This window comes from Drosophila elegans, unplaced genomic scaffold, assembly GCF_018152505.1.
Source record: "Drosophila elegans isolate 14027-0461.03 unplaced genomic scaffold, ASM1815250v1 contig_476, whole genome shotgun sequence".
Taxonomy (NCBI): Eukaryota; Metazoa; Arthropoda; class Insecta; order Diptera; family Drosophilidae; genus Drosophila; species Drosophila elegans.
The window spans coordinates 18,115,884-18,139,767 of NW_024545863.1; the positions used below are offsets into that span (position 1 = coordinate 18,115,884).

The window sequence follows — 23,884 nt, forward strand, 5'->3', positions numbered from 1 at the left end:
AACAATGATATATTTGATAGACTGTTTCCAGGGCCTTGGGATTGAATTCGCAAGTATTCAAATGTTTTTTTTCCTATTTATTTTAGTGTTAATGAATTAAAATATTCCAACTAAAATTCGTGAAATAATAAAATTTTTGTTATATATGTAAATTAAATTTTAGAAAAAGTTATGTTAATAAAAACAAAGTAACAAGAACAAAATTTAAAAATATAGAAACATTTTATTGTTTGGTTTAGTACCAGATACCAGTACCAGATATATTGGTAGGTCATTCAGCTTTTAATTCTATATTTTTTAATCGAAAGAAGTTACTTAAATTTTAATACAAATATGCATGTTAATTAAATAAAATATTCCTACTATGTATATAACAAATTTTAGTGTTATGTAAACAAAAAAATAACAATTTTATTAAAGGAAACTGAGACAATTTTGTTGCTAAGTTTAATTTGGTATCCCACCATAAACCCACCATTACCTAAGCTAACAGTAATATGAACTCTATTTTTGCTCCCCATCAGGATTCCTTTCTATCCATCCCTGGAACAGCGCTTGAACAGGAAGACCTAAAGGACAATTCTTTGCACGGAATGCCAGGACAACGAACACACATACAGCGATGTGAGGGAGTCAGGGGCCATAAAAGGAATCAACCGAGAGAAAAATGACTCCTTCGGTTGTGTGTCAATGTTGATACTGTATCGGAAGGAAAGACAGTGGCAATTGGGCAAAGAGCATTGACTGGCGACTGTTCCTGGTACTGATGATGATGATGATGATGATGATGATGATCACGATGGTCAAACAAAGAAGTGCGTGTCGAGGCGCCGGCACGTAGGTCCTAAGTGGGCCGGAAGTGTTGCTCCAACTGCAACTTGGCAGTGGGTGGGCGGCTATAAAAGACCTGACCACAAAAGAGGCACGCTTCATTCGACCAACATTGGCCGGGCTAAAAGGGAAAGCTCCGCCCGACGTATCCGACGGACGTAAAGGAACCGACAGACTCACGAAGCTCGTCAGAGGAAATCATGAAACAAATCAGACAGCCAGAAGCCAAGGAGCAGCGACAGGCGGCAAAACAAATTTAGTGTAACAATAGCAACTGCCGACGACGCAACACGGAGTCCGGAAAAGTGAGAGCTCCCGGAAAGTGTACGAAAAACATACGTATATATATATATATATACACGGAGTTTAGGCATCCGGGGAAGCTGTGTGTGTGAGCGTATGCCTTCCTTAAATTATAAATAAGCGAAGAGCAAATGCCGCGGGGATAAAATTAAAACTCTTTGAGAGGTGCACACAAACGCGATTCGATGCTGGAGAACTTGACGCTATTAAGTTAGTGGATTGGAAAGAGGCGGAGAGCAATAAAAAGTAAGCGGGTAACGATAATAAGCTAATTTCACGGTATTCTAATCAATGAGATTTGAAAGGGAAATCTTGAAAATCAAGAAAAGAGCAATTCGTAGAAGGATGAAGTAAAATTATGAGAAACAAGAAGTAGGGAAATATATATTTTTGGTAAACTGTACATGAATTTAAATATACTTAACTGTTAGCATTGAAGCCATTGTTAATTAATCTTTGAAATTTATCAAATATAAATTATGAGCCATTAAATCCATCATTATCAACCTTAGTTAAAGGGAAGAGAAACCAAGTATTTCCCTTTAACATTTTATTTGACAGTTCACATTCTCTAAACATTAATCATTTTATTTGAGGCACACGAACAACAGCATTTTTATCTACTTTTAACGACCTTGGGTTAGGACAGAAATTTGCATGTTTTTGCTCGAAATTAAATAAACACAAACTCCTGAAAGATGTTTGAGAATTTATGACTTAGTAGCTGACGCTGACGTTTGAAGAAAAAAATTGAAAAGCGCTCACTGCCACCACTGCGAATTACCGGCAACAGCAAACGGAAATAAGTTAAGAATACAATGAGCTATGTTCCTTCCGCCGAGAACGTGACAGGCTTAAAGGATACTGGGGAAAGGAGACTGAGGAGTGGAATCAAGGACTCTCCGCGTGGGTATCACATTAAACTGTCGTGGCAATAAATCAAATAACAAAGTGGAGAAGCAGACTTTCCTAGAGTGTTGTTGAAGGCTAGATAAGAGGAAATAGATCGATGTTTCACGCATATGTAATCGTGTTTTATTTTCTTTTAAGAGAGAATTCAATTTTACGTCTGTTGGGTTCTGTTTATTTAACGAAACGATACCAAACAGGCGAAAATAAAAAGGTCAGGAAACAGATTACCAAAATTATGTTGCCTATATTGAACTTTAAGCCAGAAACACAGTAGTTGTTGATTCATTATATTAATCAAACACATTACAATTTTGTTGTTAAAAGTACGTTTTTAAGCTTGATTAGCTTCAGCTCATAAATAATTAAATATTTAAACTTTAAGAGCAAGAGCAATAGGATTTGTTATCAAGACTTTTAATAATAATACATATAAATATATGATTGTACGGTTTAATTAAATAAATATTTATTTAAAACGTAAATCTTATTGGAGGTAATCAATTAAGATAAATATCATATTAAGTGTTAAAACGTAAACGTCAATCCAATAAGACTTTAAAAATCCAAAAGACCTTACTAACAAGTTCGTTGGTGCAGGACCCTGTATTTAACCTTCCTAACTCCCATCAATCACTAGAGTTATATATGAGTTTTCTGGACTAATCCCTGACCCAACACAACAGAATTGACTCAAATCCTCCGGAGTACGAACACAGTTTACCTAATTACCAGCTGTGAACGATGGAAAAAGTTTGTTTAGCCTCACCCTGATTATGTGCCCTCTAACTTTGCGTCGTTACAGAAAAACTTTTGCGAAAGCAATTTGGACGACAGACAGGACCAGAAAACAAGCCAAAAACCGCAGTCACCATGTACGGAATGCTGTACGAGAGCGTACAGCACTACATTCAGCAGGAGTACGGGATGGAGACCTGGAGGAAGGTCTGCCAAATAGTCGAGTGCAAGCACCAGAGCTTCAAGACGCACCAGATCTACCCGGACAAGCTGATGCCGGACTTTGCTGCGGCCCTGTCCGCCACCACGGGCGAGTCCTTTGACTTTTGCATGAACTTCTTTGGGCGCTGTTTCGTCCGCTTCTTCAGTAACTTCGGCTACGACAAGATGATCCGCTCCACAGGACGGTATTTCTGCGACTTCCTGCAGTCCATCGACAACATCCACGTGCAGATGCGTTTCACCTATCCCAAGATGAAGTCGCCCAGCATGCAGCTGACCAACATGGACGATGACGGAGCCGTAATCCTATACCGGAGTGGACGGACTGGCATGTCCAAGTACCTGATTGGCCAGATGACCGAGGTGGCCAAGGAGTTCTACGGCCTGGACATGACGGCCTACGTCCTGGAGAGCCAGAACGACATCTGCGGGGGCACGGCGGGTCCTATCAAGCTAACCGAGGGTCCTTTGACCGTGATAGTTAAGTACCGGCTGGACTTCGACAACCGTGACTACATGGCCAAGCGGGTGAACGTCATCGCCCATCCCTCTCAGCTCAAGATGCCCTCGGTGGACCTGAACGTGTTTCTGGAGCTGTTTCCCTTCACCATTGTGCTGGATCATGACATGAGAATCACACTCGCGGGGGAGAAGATCGTAGAGACCTGGATCCTTCATAACCCAGGCGTAAACCCAAAGAGCTTCATTGGTAGCCACATTATGGATCGGTTCAAGTGTCGGCGACCCAAGGACACTCAGGTCGAATGGGAGACCATTCTCCAGATGAGGACAGTGCTCTTCGAGTTCGAGTTGATCCGCACGGGTCACAACCGCGCCGCCTACGATGCGGCCTTGAACTTTGACTTCGACACCTTTGACGAGGCCGGCAGTCTGAACGAGGCTCAGGCCATGGCCTTGGCCAGTGCCAAGGAGTTCAGTGCGGAGCACGCCAGCGATGAGGCAACTGCGGCCGCCACCTCCAAGGATGAAATCGATCCGGCCACGGGTCAGCGACGCCACTCGGTGGGTCTGCGGTCAATCCTGCTGAAGGGTCAGATGTTCTACATCAAGGATGTGGACTCGCTGATCTTCCTGTGCAGTCCGCTGATCGAGAATCTGGATGAGCTGCACGGCATTGGTCTGTACCTGAACGATCTCAATCCTCATGGCCTGAGTCGAGAGCTGGTGATGGCCGGATGGCAGCACTGCTCCAAGCTGGAGATCATGTTCGAGAAGGAGGAGCAGCGATCGGATGAGCTGGAGAAGTCCCTGGAGCTGGCCGACTCCTGGAAACGGCAGGGCGACGAACTGCTCTACTCCATGATCCCTCGTCCCATTGCCGAGCGAATGAGGAAGAGCGAGGAGCACGTCTGCCAGACCTTTGAGGAGGTGTCGGTCATCTTTATCGAGGTGCTGAATGTCTATGACAGCGGGTCCAACAATATTCAAGATGCCATGCAGGCGGTGACCACATTGAACAAGGTCTTCTCGGCCCTGGACGAGGAGATCATTTCCCCCTTCGTGTACAAAGTGGAGACAGTGGGAATGGTGTACATGGCTGTCTCTGGAGCTCCAGACATCAATCCCCTCCATGCGGAGCATGCCTGCGATCTGGCCCTGAGGGTGACGAAGAAGGTCAAGGATCACGCTCTTCCTGGTGTAGCCATTCGGGTGGGAATTAACTCGGGACCCGTGGTAGCCGGCGTGGTTGGCATGAAGGTGCCTCGGTATTGCCTCTTCGGGGACACCGTTAACACCGCCTCACGCATGGAGAGCAGCAGCGATCCCTGGATGATTCAGCTGTCCAACTATACTGCCCTTAAGGTGAGAGAGGTTGGCTACAAGGTTGAGGCGCGGGGGTATGTCAAGGTCAAGGGAAAGGGCGAGATGGAGACCTACTGGCTCCTGGAGGGACCACAATAATGTTCTAGAGTTCACAAAAATGTAATTAACCAGAATGAATACTATTGAAAAAAGCAGAGGGAACACTTTGATAAGATACAAGAATATAAAAAAACATAAAATCAGAATCGTTAGTCCCTGCAAATATCAAAATGAACAAATTACTTTTTACAGACAAGGAAAAGCTTGAGCTTGGCTTGATTTAAGAGGTGGAAAGCCTCACGTTTGACCCATCACCTCAAATTGCAGCTATGACTACAGAAACTTTGAAAACTAATATTTTGAAATATATAATCTAGTTTTGGTTTTGGCAAAGGCTGTCTCAAGCGATTGTAAAATAGATGTGGAAAATGTAACAATAAATAGCCGAAATTTTAAATTTGTTAATGTTTGTATTGAAGGGATGGTTGGAACGAAGTTCATTATTTGAATCGTAACGTAAATGTCTTTTTTAAATATCGATAAGTGGCAATCGAAATCGATTCCCGCGCAGGCTCGATCAGCTGATCAAAACCGGCTTTATAGCTGATTTTTAGGTGAATCCAGAAGAAAGATGTTGCGCTTTAATCTTATAGTGGCAGTGTGTGAGAATTTCGGGATTGGAATCAAGGGAGATCTGCCATGGCGCATTAAGTAAGTTGGTAATAAAAGATACACTGCATGTTAATGATTGAACTATTTTAGATCTGAGCTAAAGTACTTTAGTCGCACCACCAAGCGGACTAGTGATCCTACGAAGCGCAATGCCGTCGTGATGGGCAGGAAAACGTACTTTGGGGTACCGGAAAGTAAGAGACCTCTGCCCGATCGCCTCAATATTGTGCTAAGCACCACGCTTCGACAGGAGGAACTGCCGCAAGGCGTCCTTCTTTGTCCCAGTCTGGAGGCGGCCATGAAGGTCCTGGAGCACGAGAGCGAGGTGGAGAACATTTGGATCGTGGGCGGAAGTGGGGTATATGAGGAGGCCATGGCCTCACCCAGATGTCACCGGCTGTACATCACCAAAATCGAAAAGCAGTTCGAATGCGACACCTTCTTTCCTGCAATCCCAGACAGCTTTAAGGAGGTGGCTCCCGACTCCGACATGCCGCTGGGCGTTCAGGAGGAGAATGGCATCAAATACGAGTACAAGGTCTTGGAGAAACAGCCGTAATAAAGAAAACCACCAATTTATTTGCTTCGTATGTCGTTTGCCGCGCTTGTATCATCACCTATACTCTTGGCCGCCAGCATGAGCTCGTACAATTGGACCACCTGGTCGTCCTTAAGCATTTCCACGGCCTCGGGATCGATCTGCTCGCCCAACTGCCCCTTGGGCTTGCCCCGTATGCCCAGTTGCTGGGTGATCGTGGACGCATAGCGCTGCAATGGAACAATTCCTTAGCAGAGCACCATTTTGTAATTACGTAAAACTCACGGCCCACTCGGTCATGAAGAGCTGTGCCTCCATGGGATTGCAGGTGAGGTGCCGCCGGAATTCGTCCCGTACATAGTTATCGCCCAGAGCACGCAGTTCAGCCGGAAGTCCTATGGAACACAACAAACCAGGTGAGTTGGATGCCATTTTTGGGAAAGTAGTCTCACCTCTGTGCAATCGCAGAATGGTTTTGTACAGCAGGCGAACACGCTGCGGGTGGGTTAGTTGATTCATCACAATTCTCGACATCCTGAGTTTGTTTCCTAAATTACTATTTAAGTCCCAGCCAGCTTAAAATTAAATAAAAACGAAAAATAACAACGAACAAATTGTATTGGGACAGGCTGTGTTGGCTAACGTTGGCTAAAGGTTCAAAACGGCACAAGGCAACACTGCTTAAATAATTTTGACAGGTGGCAACGTAGGGAACCAGTTGGCGCGCATTTAAATTTTGACTTGCGCGTCGGCACGTTTTAAAAACGAATTGATAATGTTTTAAATATACTATATGGTGCACTTTATGCAAATCCGTTAATTAATGTATTTTAAACCTTCACTTAATGACTATTGTTTTCAATCACTCTATTTAATACAAATAATTATTCGGGTGCTTATATAAACAATGACCCCGGTGTAAACAAATGTTTTACATTTTAATAAAAGCTTATAAAGCCAGTTCTTTTCACAAAATTAAAAAGTTTCAAAATAGAGATACTGGACTCCTACAAAGCTCTTTCAATCCCCTATACTATTTATAAAAACTCCCAATAGAGCTTTTTACATCATGGTTTATTTGTAGCATGTTTGTATACATATATTTAATCACATGTGCAGTGTAGTTTCAATCTGTCGTGAATGCATCCCTTGGGGGCAAATTTAAATTTAAATTTGAAGAACATAACGCGTGGAAATTGGGCTCTGCATCAGAAAACAAACCAATAGATGGCATACACACACGCTCTGCACCAACTTTGGCTAACTATTGCACGCCTCTTTCACAATACTTAACGCCTAAATACACCAAGCACCAAATGGAAGGTGGCGGAGGGGTACAAAACATTGTCATCATCATCATCGTCGTTGACGACGACGATCAACAACAATCAAGTTTTCTAGTTTTGTTATTGCGGGGCCGCAGCAGCCGGCGGCGCTGGATCCGCCGGTTCCTGGTCCTGCTCCTGTCCGTCGGCCGCATTCTGCTCCGGCAGCAGTGGCTGACCTTCGCCGCCCCAGGGGAAGCCGCCAGGACGGTCCTCGGCGGCCGCCTGGTAGTTGCGCTCAATGTGCTCGTTGAAGAGGCGTTTCCTGAGGACAAAAAGAAAAGCTGCTGAACATACACCTCTAGACTTCGAAATTGACTCACAGAAAGTAGGGGGTTTTGATCAGTCTATAGCCGTTGGACAGCGTGGGATATACGTCCTCCAGTACATAGTAGATGTGGCCAACGCCCATGCCGATGACGTCCACCCACACGGTGTTGCCCAGTATCATGGAGCAGCAGAGGAGCACCCACGGCAGGTAGGGTGCCTGGAAGTTGAGCACGCCGAAGAAGTTCATGGGCACCAGCGGATTGCGACGTGACCACACGTAGACTAGCATCAATGTGAAGGCCTGGCCCAGGAAGAGCAGATTGACGAAGATCCCGAAGAAGGTCATCAGCACGCCGCCAAAGATGAACATCATGACAAAGTCCGAGCTGCGTCCGCGGAAAGAGCCGTCCTCCAGCATGCGGCAATAGCGATAGGTGAAGACCATGTTGAAGAAAAAGCTAATGCCTATGGTGCCGAAGTACAGGAATGTGGTGGCCAGGCGCCAGATCTGGAACTTGCGCACGATCAGCGTGGGATTGAAGTATAGCTGCAGTGGCGACACCAGATCCAGGTGCTGGAAAGTTGGCAAAGTTCACCGATTAAACACGTACACGTCACCCTAGTCTCGATAAAGAAGCCCACGTCCGGGACGAGCACTTACCACCGCCAGAGTGGTCAGCACGCAGACCGTAGTGTAGGCCCGTGTGACCACTGGGATCTCCAGATAGAACTGCCGCAGGGCATTCATGGCGGCTCCTCCTGCGCCGGTTGCGGAATACCTGCAGTTTGGCAAGTGGCTTGCGGTTGGATCCTTTGGACTTTTGGCCTCTTCCCCCGTCGTTCCCCTCACATCCAGTTGTGGTCGCGATGTCTGCAGTAGTCGCCTCACCTGGCTGTTGGGATCTCACGGTTTGACAAGCGGAATTGGATTTGGGGCAGTGCACGGCCCGATGGAAAAATAAATGGAACGCTAGTTTTTATTTTTATGCATCCCCGCCAGTGTGACCGCAGCCAGAGCTTTTAAATTATACCAACGGTTCTTGGAAAATCCACTAAGATAGAATAGGGGTATTCCTGAAATATTTTGGTAGACCGATTACACTGCACATTTTGTATCTACATTTGTTCAATATATTTTTTTAATTAGTTACAAGACTTTTTTAGTTCAAATTTTAATTATTTTTAATTTTTTTTCCTGATTACAGATAATTGGTTCATAGTTGGTTGGTTTCATTATCTACGAAACTATTGCCATTGTCAAGAAATATTTAAACAACAGTTTTAGATGTAGAAAATATATATTTTGGGGCAAAAGGCAAGAACCAAAATAAATAAAGGTCTTTTTAACAGGGAACAATTATTAGCCATTCTAATTTTTATAAAAACAAATAAAAAACAAAAATAATATTTTCATTTTATTAAGTGTTTTAGCCGTGAAATCAGCAACAAAGTTTAAAGCATTAAAAGGTTTATTCCAAATTGAAAAAACAAAATTTGGGATTTCTTGAAAAAAAAAAAAAAACTAATAGTCTAATAGGTTTAACATAGTTTGAGTGAAAAAAAATACTTTGACTACTGATCTTAAAACACACTTCGATTTATTGCACTTGTTTCTTAAGATCTAACATCTAAGCTAAGCTGACTAAACTAAAAATTGCACTGCGTTTCTGTCTAGCTAAGGAATACTAAAACAATGAATTAGATTTGCTAAATTCGAGCGGCCGGCGAAAGGACTGCTCCAGGTTGTGCAACCTCTGCTCCAGGTCGTTCATCGAGTTCCGGAGGGCGTGGCCCCGGGGGCGCAGCGAGATCTGCGGCGATTGCTGCATGAGGTCGTCCTTGACCCCAGAGAAGGAGTGCCGCACGCAGGATCGCTTCTCGAAGCGCGTGTTCTGGTAGTGTGGGTGATGGCTGGGGTGGTGCTGATGCAGGCGGTTCTCGCAGTTCACACTGCGACAATTGTGAGCCACCAGTGGCTCATCGGTCTTCAGCGAGTCCTCGTAGGTGTCACTGGTATCAAGGATAAAAGGTGGGCAATATTATTAAAAATTCAAATCGAGAATTAAGGATAATGTATGCCTCTTGACTCACTCACCTACTGTCTGTATTTGGATGAGGCTGGCGCAGCTCCAAGTGAGCCTTGGCATGTCTGGGGCAGAGTACTTCCGGATTGGTGCCGCGCTTGGAGCCACCATGCTGAAAGGAGTCCGGCGAGGTCTCGTACAGCTCCCGACTGCTCAGGAACTCCACCCCAGAGTCCTGACCCGTCGAGTGCAGTGAGAACAGCGAGGTTTCATAATTATTCCTGTTAAGAAATATTTGAAAAGTGGTAAAAGTTTAGTTTTAAAGGTCATTTTTAAAAACGTTAACGGCAAGATATTTTTTAATTTAACGAGATATTTTCGGGTTTAAAAAATGTTTGGTCAGCCAGTTTAATAACTTAGTTATGTATGTGTATATATGCAACTCGTTTACTTATTTTAAATTTGAATGTTTGCATAAGTTTTTGTCTTATGTGACATATAAAAATTCCTTTCTTTTAAAATTTGTATTTTACACAAAACCCTTTTTTAATTTATAGACTTCCACATAATGGTTCCAAAAGGAAACATATAAATTGATAGGAGTATGATTTTAAAATTGTTATGCAACTCCTTTTTTAAAGAACAATTACAGTAGTAAAACTAATTGATTAACCAAGCCTTTTTAAAGTCGGTAGAATGGTGAAAGCTTTTTAAAAAACAATAACAATGCCCTAAATATGGACAATATAATGTCCTAAATACATTTTTTACTTTGTCAACGAAAAAATGAATAGCTTAAGTGTTTCAATAATTTATAAGATAGTTGCACTTACAGATTGTTCACTGGCTGACAGGCATTGTACTTGAGCACGAACGGAGTGCCGCCGGTGCCCACGTTTCCATCGCCTCCACTTGCCGCCGCCGCCGCCGCTGCCTTGGCAATGGACTTGGGAAGAGGAACGTCTATATATTCGCGCTGCTGCTGGCGCTGCTGTTGCCTAATCGAGGATGGTTATGTTAGAATGAAAACACGTTTAACTGGAAACCGGCCATTCACTCACTCGTTCAGGTACTGATGGTGTTGCTGCTGCGTGGCCATCGCCTGTTGCTGGTGGTGATGGTGCAACTGCTGCTCCAGTTTCTCGGTGGCCGTGGCCGTCGACTGGGTCTGGGCCGAGGAGCAGACGGACTCCGGCATGAAGGCGCTGGTGGGCCGCTGGCTGCCGGTGCTGCTGCCCTTGCTGCAGCGCTGCGTGTGCCGCTGCTGCCGATGGCGCCGCTGCTTCTGGCCACGAGCGGACCCGATGCCCGCGATGGTATACGTGAGACCGGCGTCCGAGGCGGAAAAATCTCGCTGAGACCAGAGCCGTCTGCAGTCAGGCAGGAGAAATAAACATTAAAAAATATAAGAGGTTTGAATAACTTACAAAAAATGTTTGAAATATAAAATTTTCTTTTAACAAATTAAACAATTAAAATGATAGATAAAAAATGATTCATAATCTAATATCTTTCTGTTTCATTAGTGTTGATATCATATAGAAATAACTAAACAAAATTTTTCTCCGTGCAGGATGAGCTGATTTGATGAGCTGATGGGGCGATTTGATTGGCAATCCCATTTGGGATGCAGTTGCACAGATGTCACCAGATCTTCGTCTAATTGCCTGATGTTGCAGTTGCCGCATTGTTGCCTCTGATGTTGTGTTTGTTGCCTTTTACCGTTATAATTAAATCGGACAGGAGAGGTCCAATGCCAGCCGGTTTACTCAGAGGCTAAGACACATCATCAACCAATGCCATGGCCATTCGCAACAGCAGCAATATACCGACAGCAGCAACAACAGCAACAGCAGCAACAGCAACAGCAGCAACAACAACATTTGCAATTGACTTAAGATTTATTATGGGGCCTTCAGCTTAAGCTAACACTATAGCTAACATGAAATGCATCTATGAGCTACACATTAGAGCGCCCAGTAAGCAGTCTTTCGGTTGCAGTGGCAGTTGCAGTTGCAGTTGCACTTGCATGACACTTGTGCGCCTCATTCATACCGTTTTTGGCGCATGCACAGGTAGCAGCAGGCGGACAAGAGGGCCCCCAGACTGATTAGTGCCAGTAGAACCACCGTCACAAATTCCAATCCTCCCATGAAACTGGACGCGGAGGCGTGGGTGGGTCGGGCCGACTGTCCGAACTCGGCCAGCTCGATAATGCGAGGCATTGGCTTCCCGCCGTCGAGCTTCTGCTGCTGCAGCTGCAGTGCATCCAGTTGGAGGCCAGCCAGGGAGCTGGAAGAAATGAAGATGATGGCATTTACAACCATTAATTCGCATGACAGTTCTGGGTCAATCGATTTTGGATGAGGATGGGGATCGATGTGGCAAGGAAGGTAGTCTGTATGGAAGCGGTTTAACTTACTCCTGCAGTTGCTCCATTTCCATAATGGAATTCGTGTGCGGATCGACGGCATAGATGTAGGCATTGGTGCTGTGAATGCAGAGTGAAGAAGAACCTGTTAGATGGGGCTCGAATGTTTTGATTGCAGCTAATGGCCAATTATCTTATGTAATGCGGTCAAGATGCACATTTTATTCAAATTTATGTGACAACTTTGGGTTCCAGGTTAGGAATTTTTGCATAACAGTATTAATATATCGATTTCTTGTACTTTTTATAAAATGGATAATAAGTAGATGTAAAACTATTCTCTTTTTACTTTAAAAATGTTGCTTTATAAACATGTTAAACATGTAATTTACAAAAACTTTAACTATGGAAGATTTCTTAAAAATAATGCCAACAACTTTGTACGCATCCAAAAATTATATTTTTTAATTTAAGCTAATTTTTGACATAACTGATCGTGGATATTCTTAAAATAAAAGAATATTGTTTAATTAAAATTCAATTTACTATGTTAAGATAACTTTTTTAACAAGACAAGCCAACGTTTATGTACTTTTGCAGCTGTAACAAAAATGTAATAATTTTATAAAAATAATACTATCATTCTTCTGAATTAATGAAAATGACTATATATCGGAGTATATGAGTTTATGTTCCAAATGATGTTTAACTTCTACTTTCAATTAATTTTTTCCAGAAACTACTTTACGTAGAATGGCACGGACAGACGGACATGGCTATATCAACTAATGCATGGCAAATTTCTGATTGAAAATATGTGTAATACTCTATGCAATTTTGAACAGGATGATAAAGGATGACAAAAATCTTTCTGATTTTAAACATAATATAATTCATAATTTAAAAGAAAAAGGTAAGCTGATTTTTGGTTAGGCCAATCATTAAAATAAAGTAAACGAGTATTGTTAAATTGAAGTATTTTAACTTACGCTGCCTCTACTCCTCCCGAATATGGCTCCAGCAGTCTGACACGCACATCCTTGCCAATGGCTTCGCTGAGCGCCTCCATAAGTCCCTCAATGCGGCGTTCCACCTCCACCGGCATGCCGGCCACCACCAGACGCACCTGCTTGGCCTCATCGATGATGTAGACGAATACGTTGACGATGCCACTTCTTCCGTCATCGGCACCCATGCGATCCGTGGCCTTCACATCGAAGCCGTAGATGCGTTCGTCGCGGGAAAGGTCACCCAGCAGGCGAATATTACCCGACAGCTCATCGATGCCAAATAGTCGGGTTGGCTCGTTCAGCAGACGGTAGCGGATCTCCGCGTTTAGTCCCTCGTCCACATCGTTGGCCACCACTCGGGTCACAGGGTATCCAAAGCTGGCACTCTGCGGCAAAACCGCCACAATCGGTTGTCCATTGCCCCGGAACTTGGGTGCATTATCGTTTTCATCCGCAATGTGGACCAGAATACGACACTCGTTGAGGGAGAGGCCTTCGATTCGCTCGTCCACCACTGGATATGAGACTCGGGCATAGTTTCTAGCCTCTCGACTCAATCGATCCGCTCGAATCCTCAACTGATAGCGGGATATGTGCTCCCTGTCAAAGGGTTTTAGGGCATACAGCAGCATATTCTTGGCGTCATACTCGAATGGCGGATGGGCGTCCGTTTCGTCCAGACCCTCCTCCAACCACAGGGACCAGCGATAGTTTTCGGGATTGAGGCCAGCGCTGAGATTCAAGCGCATCACCTCAATGGGTGCTTCGTTGTTCTCGGTGAGCTTAACCTCATAGTAGGCGTGCTGGAATACGGTTACATTCGCAGGAGGTTCGGGCTTGGGAGTGGACTTCGGAGGATCCGTAACTGCCTGTCCCTGGAGATTGACAATCACAACAGCCGTGGCGGATAGCGTGGGACTGCCCACGTCCGAGGCAATTACAGAAACATTCAGGTGCTCATAGTCGTTGTAGCCATTGATGCGGGATATGGTGGATATGGTGCCGTCCCTGGAATCGATTTGGAAGAGCGGTGCCTGCATTTCCTGATGCCGAATGGAGTACAGGACCAGACCATTGCCATTGCCCACATTATCTTTGTCGATGGCCGTCAATTGCCTCACAAAAGTGCCCGGCTGGGTGCTGCGATCCAGATACGCTTTGTACACCGGCAACATCATCGTGCGATCCGCCACATTCGGCATAAACTTGACCGCCTTCGTCTGGTCATCGTAGCCAATAAACTCCGGCCGATTGTCGTTGATGTCCAGGACATTTACTTCCACATCGACGGAGCTGGACATTCGCTGCATCACGGGTGCATTATCGGTGGCTATCACCTGGAAGCTGTACTTGTCCTTCACCTCTCGATCGAGTTGTCCGCTGATCCTGAGGACCCCAGAGGCTGGCTTAATGGTAAATGGCAGCTGCAGGTCACTAAGCGTATACGTGATATTGGCATTCTCGCCAAAGTCCATGTCTATGGCAGTCAGTTGACCTAAAACGCTATCCTTATACTCCCCTTCGGGGGTATCGAAACTGTACCAGGACTTCTTGAATGTCGGCGCATGATTGTTTACATCCATCACACTGAAACGTAGGCAGGTTGAGTCCTTCAGACCATCGATGTCAGTCACTGTTAGATTCAACCATATCTCGATGTTGGCCGACAGGGGATAGTTAACCGATAGCTCGCCGCTGAGTTTGTCAATAGCGAAGTACCGCACTCCTTGAACCCGCAATAAGGGCATTCCGGGCGTCCGCTCCACCTGCTCTCCCTGGATCTCATAATGGAGTTGGGCATTCTTTCCGTAATCTTCATCGCTGGCACTCAGTTGAAGGACTTTCGTGCCCACCGGAGTGTCCTCGTAGATGGCAAACAAAGGACACTTGATGGCCACGGCACGGATCATTCTGCGACGCGACTTTGCTCTGGCCACCACACCCAATCCAGCACCCACTCCCACGGATCTTTCCCGCTCCACATGCAGCCTCGGTGAGCCGGGAATATGATATGGCGGTGGTGCCAGCATCATGGCTGCCGTGGCCAGTGGTGCTGCCAGCCCACTCGAGCTCTCTACAAAGTAAATCTCCATGTCGGTGGTGTACTCACGGATCTCCAAGCGCGAGTCCTTGAACACCGAGATGCGCTCGAACATGGGAGCATTGTCATTGACATCCGCCACGAGTATGGTGAGATGGGCATATCCGGACAGACCGCCAGTGTCGGCGGCTATGATCTTCAGGTTGTACAACTGCTGCTTCTCACGATCCAAGCCCCGCTTTCCCGTATAGGAAACGCGGAAGTACGGACCCGAACTGAGCTTAAAGTTCGTCTGCATAAAGGTGGTGTGCAGCTCCTGGTACTTGAACTCATCGTTCCATTGATCCGTAAGGTTGAAGATGTTGAATGCTCCCGTTGTGGGTGGCATTTTATGTTGGGTAGTATTTCCCGTGGAGCTGCCATTCACATACTCTATGCTGAACTCCTCGCTATAGTCGCCTTGCAGCTGAACTCTGAACTCCGCGTTGGGACCCTCATCTGCGTCCTGGATGAGAATGGCATGGTTCATCGACAGCTCCGTACCCACGGCGCAGTTTTCGTTGATCAGACCCACATAGGTGAGGGCATTGAACTTGGGCGCATTGTCGTTGACATCGTCCACCTTGATGTTGACCTGGTAGATCCCAGCTCCACTCACCAATCCAGTGCTGTACTCCACTATCACAGTCAGCTCGTAGCTGGCTTGCTGCTCACGATCCAGTCCGATCAAGGTCAGCAGCGTTCCATCCTCCGTAATGGAGATCTTGTTCACCACCTCCTGCTGGTTGGCAATGATGTAGCGCAGTTTCAGATTCGTGTCCCCCACCAGACGTCTCGGCAATCGGCGCTTCGACTTGGAGCTGCGACTCCGATTTCGACTGCGGAATCTACTGCCCATGGTAAGATTACGCCCGGTTGCCTCAGTCGGCAATTCCCGGAACGTTCCCAATTCGTTGTTCACCAGATTGACGCCATTCTTGTACAGCAGTTGCCCAATAATGCCACCCACAACGTTCTCCTCCACATGGAAGTTGATCACGTTCATGTTGATCTCTCTGTAATCAATGAAATTCAGTTAAACATCGTATCTTAATGGAGTTGAACTGCTTAAGAGGTTTAACAGAATTAATCAATATTGAAACGATACTTACTCTATGACAGGTCTTAGGGGCACCTTTTGATCCGGCTTGTTGACAATATGGATGGTGAGATTAGTGATGAGTACGCCTTCATCGCTGAGTTCACCTGGCGAGGCTATTGTGGTCAGTGGAGATGAACTTCGCGACATCACCAGTGATTGCGAAGAGTTAGCAAAGAGCTGGGGAAATCAAATAACATTATGGGAACTAAGCGAAAGCAACGTTTGAAATAGACTTACATAATTGGCCACCGCTTCGAACTGGTAGACTTTTCGCCTAAATTCCGAAAGCTCACGAATGACAGTGATGATGCCCGATCGCTCTTCGATGGCAAAGGGCACGCCCTCCGAATAAGTGTGAAGGAGATCGTACATTATCTCATCTTCGCCGTCGTAGATCAGAGTGGTGCGTACTTGACCCACCGAGGTGCCCAACGGCGTATTAGCCCCCACCCAAAACTCATAGGGTGCACCAACGAAATCTATGGCCTGGTCATCGATGGTGGCATAAACTTCAATGGTGATCACTGCCAGGGAGAATCGCCGCTCCGAGGGATTAGTGGGTTGATCGCTGGCCTCCACAAAGACAGCGATGCGTCCCCTACGCAATGGTCCGCCCACGTAAATGGTGCCATTCTTGTTGTCCAGTCGAAAGGGAATATAACCACTGCCTTTTGGTCGCTGCAGTTCGTACAACAGTTTACCATTGGGACCCTCATCTGGATCATGGGCTGCCACCTGACCAATCACATAGCCCGTGGGAGCGTTGATGGGCACCTTGAACTCGTACAGATTTCCATGCTCGAACTTTGGCGTATTATCGTTTGTGTCCAGCAGCGTGATCTCCACTTGCACCTTGCTGGGACCCGGCTTCTTCAAGTGCTTGTCATCCAAATAGGATGGATTCCGTTCGAGGGCCTCCACATTCAGCTGAATGGACCTTCGCTGCTCGCGATCTAGCAAGCGATCATCTCGCACAGTTATCCAACCAGTGCGGGAGTCAATGCGAAAAGCACCCGCAGCATCCTTGGTCTCCACCAGATTGTAGAGGAACTCGGAGTTTTCACCTTGGTCGCGATCTACGGCATTTACCTGTAGAACACTAAAGCCCGTCGGCAGGTTCTCCACAATAGAAATGTTATAGTAGTCAGCCTCGAACTCGGGAACATTGTCATTCAGATCCAGAACCTCCACTTCGATGCTGTAAATATTTGAGATGTTAAATGAGATGTCAAATGATTGTTGTTGTGATTGTCAGAGTCTTCTACTCACCGTGCTAGGGCTTTCTTGAGGGGATTATCCTTTTGACGAGCCTCCAATTGAAGGACGAATGTGTTGCCCGGCAGACTCTCCTCCTCCAGATCGATTTCCTTCTGCAGATACATGACTCCGTTGTGGGGATTGACCCGAAACAGCTGCCGTTCATTGCCCGAAATGATGTCGTATACGAGCGAAGCGTTAAGGGAGTCCTGATCGAAGGCCATTATGGGTGGGGCAAAGTAGAGGGGTATCCGTATGGGCACCCCAGTCATCGGATAGAACTCATTCAACCTGGTGCGATACACGCCCTCTGTGAACTTCGGCGGCAGATCATCCACATCCCTTACGTTGATTGTGATTGTGGTGTTCGCTTGGTTGGCAGGAGTTCCTCGATCCCAGGCGAAGATCGGCAGCTTGAATTGCCTGATGCCATTATCAAAGTCCAGTTCCCGCTTCAAAATGAGCAGTGGCCGATGCGGACTTTTGAGGGCAAAGTATGGACTCCCATCAGCTGATAGTTGTTCCGGAACCGTGGACATGCTGAAGTGCACCTCGGAGTTCGGGGTATTGGGCTTGTCCCGATCGAATGCCTGTACTCCCTCAAAGATTATGCTCTCAACGGAGGTGTTCTCATCCACATCCACTATATAGGGTACGTTGAGAAACTCTGGCGCATTGTCGTTTACATCCTCTATGTACACGGTGATAGACAGGTAGCTACCCTGGAAGTTTAGGGAAACGATACGTATTTATTTTAAGGTTTTAAAAATAATATTATTTTGGAAACAAGTTTACTTTGAATTACATATATTAGTTATTTTATTGTACTTATTTTATTGATTCGCTTTTTGAAAAGTCCAGAAAAATAATTCTTTAAAATACATGATTTTAAAACAACATTTTTCGGTTGATCAAAATTTATATCAAAGATATTTCGGCATTCTAAATTTAATTTTGTATGGTGTTTAATTTAAAATGTTTATAAAACAAGACAAATTTACTTATATTGTGCATTGATAATAAAAATTAATATTTATTTTTCTCTTTTGCATTTCATTAATGTAGTTTAAATTATAGTAAGAAAGAATAGAAGCAAAAAAGTGATTAGTAATAGTAGTAAAAGTATTAATAGTAGTAAAGTAATTAATACCAATACAATTCATAATTGTTTAAATAAATTCAAAAGCCCTACATCTATTAGTTATATATATTATAGGTATGGCTTAAAGTTATATGTGCCCACATAGGGACAGAAAATGAAGTCAGTAACCCACCTCCTCGAGTTTCTCCTGCTTGCCCGCGCACAGGATCCGGAACTTGAGCAGGTTCCGGGGCACATCCCGGTCCACCAGTCGTTCCAGGGAGCGTGCCAGGCTGACCACCAGCGTGGTGGCGTTGTGCTCCGTGAGGTTGAAGTACTTGTGGTCCCCGCTGGCGTCCGCTGCCTTGAGGGCGGCCGTGGAGCGCGGATAGGCCTGCAGCCGGAGGATCTCCTTGCCCACTTGGGCGTCTTCGCGCAGTCGGATGAAGCGCACACCTTCGCTTTCCGCGGCGACGCCATCGAGCGTGTGAAACGCACAGCTGCCGGAGCTGGCTAAAAAAAGTGGGGCACGAGATTACAGATCACAGATTACTATACATATATAGTGGTGGTGGCATGTAGAAGAAAAGTAAAACTTTGACAAATTGTCGTTGTTGTTTATTTGGGCATGCAAATTTTCGCGCACTCTGAGAACCGAAAACGGAAAAGCCCCCCGAAGACAATTGGAAAATCATCGCGACGCTACGTGCGCAGCGCATTGTGGGCGTGGAGGGACGACTTGGTGGTAAGGGGGCGTGGCAGAACTGGCGCCAGCTAACCAAAAACTTTCTACGTTTGTCGCGTGGCCCCTGCGACTGCGATTTTCATGTGCAATTGCAACACTTTTCCACATGCATTCAGCTGTCTCCCTGTCTCCCTGTCTCGGATTCTCTCAATCTCAATCTCCAGCTCAATCTCCAGCTCCATGCTGCCGCTGGCCTGGCTGCAATCAGCTTTTGCAAATTATTTTCTGCTGCCTTAGTTCCCACCCTCATGACATAATTAAGCATTTTTTGTTTGCCCACGGCTCGACTGGCTTTTGGCCCAAAAGGCATCCCATTCCATACCATACCGAATGCGTTCCGAGTGACAAGAAGACACACCACATCGTCTGACTCGCTGACATTTCTCCAAGCTTCATTTTCTTTTTTCTTTTTTTTTCGGAAGATCTCCTGCAGTAGTAAATTATAGTTGTTGCTTTCAGATGCAGATGCAGTGAAATCTTGGCCATCGTCAAGTAACTTCTTCAGCCGGAGACTTTGACTGTGGCCCCTTGTCGTCGTAGGCATTGCTGGTTTATTGTGTTATTTGCGGCTTAGTTTTATTCCATTTTCGCTGTAGTGACTGCTGTTGCTTCTTGTTATGGCCGCAGTTGTAATTTTCGCTGCAATTTCTATTATTTACTTGCAGTTTCTGGCTCACTTCGGTGTGAACTATTGGCGTTGGAGGGGAAACCCTCTTACAAAGAAAATAGAGTGCCACCCACCACCATTCGCACAATGAGCAGAAATATTTTATAGGCCTAAAGATTTTTATGATTTTTAATTTTCTTTTCTATTAGAGACTTTATGAGAACAATTCTTTTAGCTTCAAATATTTCAGAAACTTACGTTACCTAGTTATTTTGAGAAAAATAAACACAACAATTAAGAATGTGTATTTTAGAGAGTCACAAATTTTTATTTTCTATGGAATGTTTTCAATTTATATGGATTTTGTTTTTGTAAAATTATAATTTTTGTATTAATTTGTATTGTCTTCAAAACTTGAACATCATTTTTACTAACTTATATATTACTAATTATTTCTTATATATTAAAAAAATTCAAATTCTTGTTAAAGAAATTTACCATTAAACGTAAATCTTAAACTTTGATAGTTACTTCCCTAAATAAACAAATTTTTAAGATAAAAAAATAAAAAAGTCTCTACGAAAGTTTTAATAAAATGCAGAAATGCACTTAATAAATAATAAATAATTCTTTGTAAACAGTCTGAAGAGTTAACAATAGTTGTACGGAACTATCATAAATTTGTATGATAAATTTCCAATTTTTGTTTAATATATATATTGCTGTGATGCCACTGAATTGATATGTAAGCCTAATCGACTTTGTTTCCATAAAAAAGAAATAAAATCTTTTAGAAACTTCACCTCTTGCTTATCCATGCGACGGTTTTCCTATTCTATTCCACATGTGATTTTAAATGCAAATGTTTCCCAATCATTTAGTAGAGCCACATTCAAATAACAATCCAGCTCTATTCCGATTGCACTTAACACTTTCAAGATTGAAGACTTTTCGTAACGGTTCTCCAACTCATTTCCCACAACATAAATGTCATTCGCATTGTTCTCATAAAACAGAAATTATATGTAATTCATATGCACCATTCACATGCGACCCGAACGCTTTAGCACTTGTTGGCGCTACGTTGTCTAGCAACAATTTACCCATTCATACTTGGCTTCGAGTTTAGCCATCATCTAGAACATTAAGCTCAGGCGGTCATTCCAAGTAAGACAAACAAATTAAGTTTTAATTAGAACATTGCCACACTCGCAGCGGCAGCGACACTTGGGTTCCCAAGTCGCGTTTTCGAGTTCACGGTGGGTCGGTGGCAGTGGAAGGTGCAGGAGCAGGTTACCAAAATGGGTCAGTCCGTGGAGAAGGGGATACGGGTAAGGGTAAGGTGTGAGGTGTTAGGCGGCCGGCTATGTGGGTCAGCTGTCAGTCATTGCATAAACAAATCGACAGGTTGCCGCATTTAGATAGTGGTCTCAAAACAAATCGATTTCCTTGCACATTTTTCGCCAGCCCCTGAGGAAAAGCTGTCGCACCAGCATTTAAATTCGAAATTTGGGTTATTTAACGGTCCGTAAACGAGCCAAACGAGTTGCATGCAGCAAACAACGAAAGACTTAGGCGACAAACTGCGTCCAGCACTTGATTTACGCGAACCAACACATTAGATTGAGAGAGATTGTGATTGAGATGGAGATGGAGACACACACACACACACACACACACATTAGCCGAGAGATTTATGAAGATATCCCGCCTGCTTAAAAGGCTATAACGGCTTTCGGCCAATTGCAACTTGCCTTGCACTTGTCCCGTTTTCGCAGTTTGGCCCATATCGAACAGGCCCAAAACCAGCACGGGCAGAACCCAAATACATATGGCTGCCATTATCTGGCAGGATCTGGAGATTTTCACTGGACTTTTCCACTGATTTTATGCTAGCACTATCCAAGACGCTCGCATCGCGCATCAAGCGAACCAACCGACAACGCAAACACCTCGCGACCAACTGAAGCTATCTTCCCAACTGCAGGCTAAGCCGACTGCGATGAGACTAGTTTTTCACACACAAGAAAACGAGAAAAGCCACGACAAGTGGCTGAGGAAAAGCGCTGGCAGTTGTGGAGTAGTGAAGTGTGAGGGGTTGTGTACTGAGCACTGCGTATCCTTTGCCATATAGACTAGACTCGTTCAGAAACCGTTGCGCTACTACAATATTTTTTTTTTATTTCTTTAGCGCATTGCGTGCTGGCAGAAAGACAAAAGCCAGGCCCAGTGGATGAATGAAAGGCAGCCAGAAAGCGAGAAACAAGGAAGGAAGGTCCAATAGCGCTGGCAGAGCAAAAGCCAGTCGTAAAAGTATAAACAACAAAAGTGATTAACATAAAGCATAAACATGCAGTTCGCTGGGGCCTTAGCCCTAGGCACTTTTGATGGTGATGATGCCCTCTGATGGTAATGGCGATGGTGATGGCGATGTCGATGTCGACGAAGATGCCGCAATGGAAAGCCGGCCGAGTCAGCAAGTCAAAAATCAGACAAAACACGACCCCAGACAATATAGCGATAATCCAGTGGATCCAATATGAATCGAATGGAAACCTGCTGCAGTTTGCTGCCATAAAGGCGTCTTAACGGTTCTCACTTGTGGCCAAGTCGCAGATGCGCTGCTGCTGAAAAGAAAAGAAAAGAACCAAGGGAGCGCCCAAAGGTGGTGGAAAAATACTAAGAAAACCGCCGCGCAGAAAGAGCGAAGAAAGACAGAAGCTAAAAAAGACTGAGCAGCGTTTGCATTATGCGGTTTAATAGCTTTTACATAACACCTGACTGGAGACGAAGTCGGAGCAAAAGCAGTGGCTGCAACTGACCGACAGCCCACAACAACCTACGCAAAGGTATCCACTGCAAAAAAAAATCTTTGCCAAGGGGGTTTTGGATCTATACGATGAAGAAAACTGTGCACATACAGAATAATATGTTTGTTAACCAGAATGGGTTGAATGCTGGTTAGGTAAGTCTATAATAAAATATTTAATGAAACAAAAATAATCTAAAAAAAAGAAGAAAAAGAATAATAATGAATATTTAATTGAAAATGTTTAGGTTTGTTTCTTTATAAATTGTCTGTAAGCGTAGCTCTTGAAGCACTTTATTTTTCTTGATTTTTTTTTTGTCTTATTAAATTTAAATTTTATGTAATCCAAAATTTATTAATACAAACAACAAATCAAATCAAACCATTTTTCAAAACACCTACTATTTTTTTGCAGTGCGTGGGTAGCAAGCGGCGGCGTCTTGAAGATCCAAACCGATCGAGTCAGCGGCTTGGAAAATTGGCGCGTGCGAATGCTCCTGATGCCGGAGCTCGCTCGTGGTTAGCCACGGCTCTTCGCTGGAAGAATCAATGCTAATCAGCGAGGGCTGATCGAGAAGTCGGCAAGTGAAAGCAGGAAGACAATGGGTAAGTCGATATGCTAATCGTTCAACTCAACTGCCAGATCAGATTACACATCAGTCATTGGATTCGTGGTGAGGCAAGCAACAAATTGGGTATGCATCGTTGGGTTAGGGGGATTTCAAAACATAACCAATTAAATTGAACATTTGCCTATAACATTCGCTCTTCTCTCTTTCGAACACCTTTCTTGCAATTTAATCTTTATGCAACTTTCAGTTTTTTGGCCTGTGTCAAAAACATACGCCACAGCAATTAATGATCAATTATAGCCATCATATGTTGCAGTTTGGTGGCAGAGTTTAACGATTTCATGTTTTTTTTGACTGCAAATCTATTTCAACTAGTATTTGGGATTTGCTGGCTCCCACTTTCATTTCCAGTTTACGCAATGGCCAGTCAAGTGACAAAAGCATTTCACAAAAATCATATCGAAATTCACGAATGCGATTAAGCAGCGCGGGCAAAAGCGACAAAAATGTATTGAATGGAGTTTTTGTTTATCAATCTTTGATGATAAAATCAAAATTACTGTCAATGCTTAGCCTGCTCCACTTACATTGACT

The 23,884-nt window shown here is 44.5% G+C and overlaps 5 protein-coding genes across 7 annotated transcripts; 2 read left to right on the plus strand and 3 right to left on the minus strand.

The window, feature by feature from the left end:
• Nucleotides 1-862: 862 nt before the first annotated feature.
• LOC108135153 (soluble guanylate cyclase 89Db) lies at nucleotides 863-5,326 on the plus strand. 2 transcript variants are annotated; one of them, XM_041709542.1, is made up of 3 exons: nucleotides 1,756-2,040; nucleotides 2,684-2,796; nucleotides 2,849-5,326. In XM_041709542.1, the coding sequence occupies exon 3, from the start codon at nucleotides 2,917-2,919 to the stop codon at nucleotides 4,924-4,926; it is 2,010 nt and encodes a 669-aa protein (XP_041565476.1). In that variant the 5' UTR covers nucleotides 1,756-2,040; nucleotides 2,684-2,796; nucleotides 2,849-2,916; the 3' UTR covers nucleotides 4,927-5,326. The 2 variants fall into 2 exon arrangements, with proteins under 2 accessions (XP_017111262.1, XP_041565476.1); XM_017255773.2 differs by lacking the exons at nucleotides 1,756-2,040; nucleotides 2,684-2,796 and adding an exon at nucleotides 863-1,380.
• Nucleotides 5,327-5,411: 85 nt separating this feature from the next.
• LOC108135154 (dihydrofolate reductase) lies at nucleotides 5,412-6,078 on the plus strand. Its single transcript, XM_017255774.2, has 2 exons — nucleotides 5,412-5,538; nucleotides 5,590-6,078. Exons 1-2 carry the CDS (start codon nucleotides 5,459-5,461, stop codon nucleotides 6,056-6,058), a joined length of 549 nt encoding a protein of 182 aa, XP_017111263.1. The 5' UTR covers nucleotides 5,412-5,458; the 3' UTR covers nucleotides 6,059-6,078.
• On the minus strand, nucleotides 6,059-6,679 carry LOC108135155 (succinate dehydrogenase assembly factor 3, mitochondrial). The gene is made up of 3 exons (XM_017255775.2): nucleotides 6,490-6,679; nucleotides 6,323-6,432; nucleotides 6,059-6,267 (listed from the first exon to the last, which is right to left on the minus strand). The coding sequence occupies exons 1-3, from the start codon at nucleotides 6,569-6,571 to the stop codon at nucleotides 6,076-6,078; spliced, it is 384 nt and encodes a 127-aa protein (XP_017111264.1). The 5' UTR covers nucleotides 6,572-6,679; the 3' UTR covers nucleotides 6,059-6,075.
• Nucleotides 6,680-7,092: 413 nt separating this feature from the next.
• LOC108135166 (derlin-2) lies at nucleotides 7,093-8,652 on the minus strand. Its single transcript, XM_017255790.2, has 3 exons — nucleotides 8,294-8,652; nucleotides 7,686-8,206; nucleotides 7,093-7,627 (listed from the first exon to the last, which is right to left on the minus strand). The coding sequence occupies exons 1-3, from the start codon at nucleotides 8,378-8,380 to the stop codon at nucleotides 7,444-7,446; spliced, it is 792 nt and encodes a 263-aa protein (XP_017111279.1). The 5' UTR covers nucleotides 8,381-8,652; the 3' UTR covers nucleotides 7,093-7,443.
• A 553-nt stretch (nucleotides 8,653-9,205) lies between these two features.
• Nucleotides 9,206-21,915, minus strand: LOC108135140 (cadherin-89D). Of its 2 annotated transcripts, XM_017255749.2 has the most exons (12): nucleotides 21,664-21,915; nucleotides 18,751-19,070; nucleotides 17,489-18,198; nucleotides 16,457-17,417; nucleotides 16,230-16,396; nucleotides 13,017-16,133; nucleotides 12,079-12,147; nucleotides 11,712-11,948; nucleotides 10,718-11,026; nucleotides 10,490-10,654; nucleotides 9,728-9,937; nucleotides 9,206-9,642 (listed from the first exon to the last, which is right to left on the minus strand). In XM_017255749.2, the coding sequence occupies exons 1-12, from the start codon at nucleotides 21,749-21,751 to the stop codon at nucleotides 9,318-9,320; spliced, it is 6,678 nt and encodes a 2,225-aa protein (XP_017111238.1). In that variant the 5' UTR covers nucleotides 21,752-21,915; the 3' UTR covers nucleotides 9,206-9,317. The 2 variants fall into 2 exon arrangements, with proteins under 2 accessions (XP_017111238.1, XP_017111239.1); XM_017255750.1 differs by lacking the exons at nucleotides 16,457-17,417; nucleotides 17,489-18,198; nucleotides 18,751-19,070; nucleotides 21,664-21,915 and having other exon boundaries at nucleotides 13,017-16,131; nucleotides 16,230-16,247.
• Nucleotides 21,916-23,884: the final 1,969 nt, after the last annotated feature.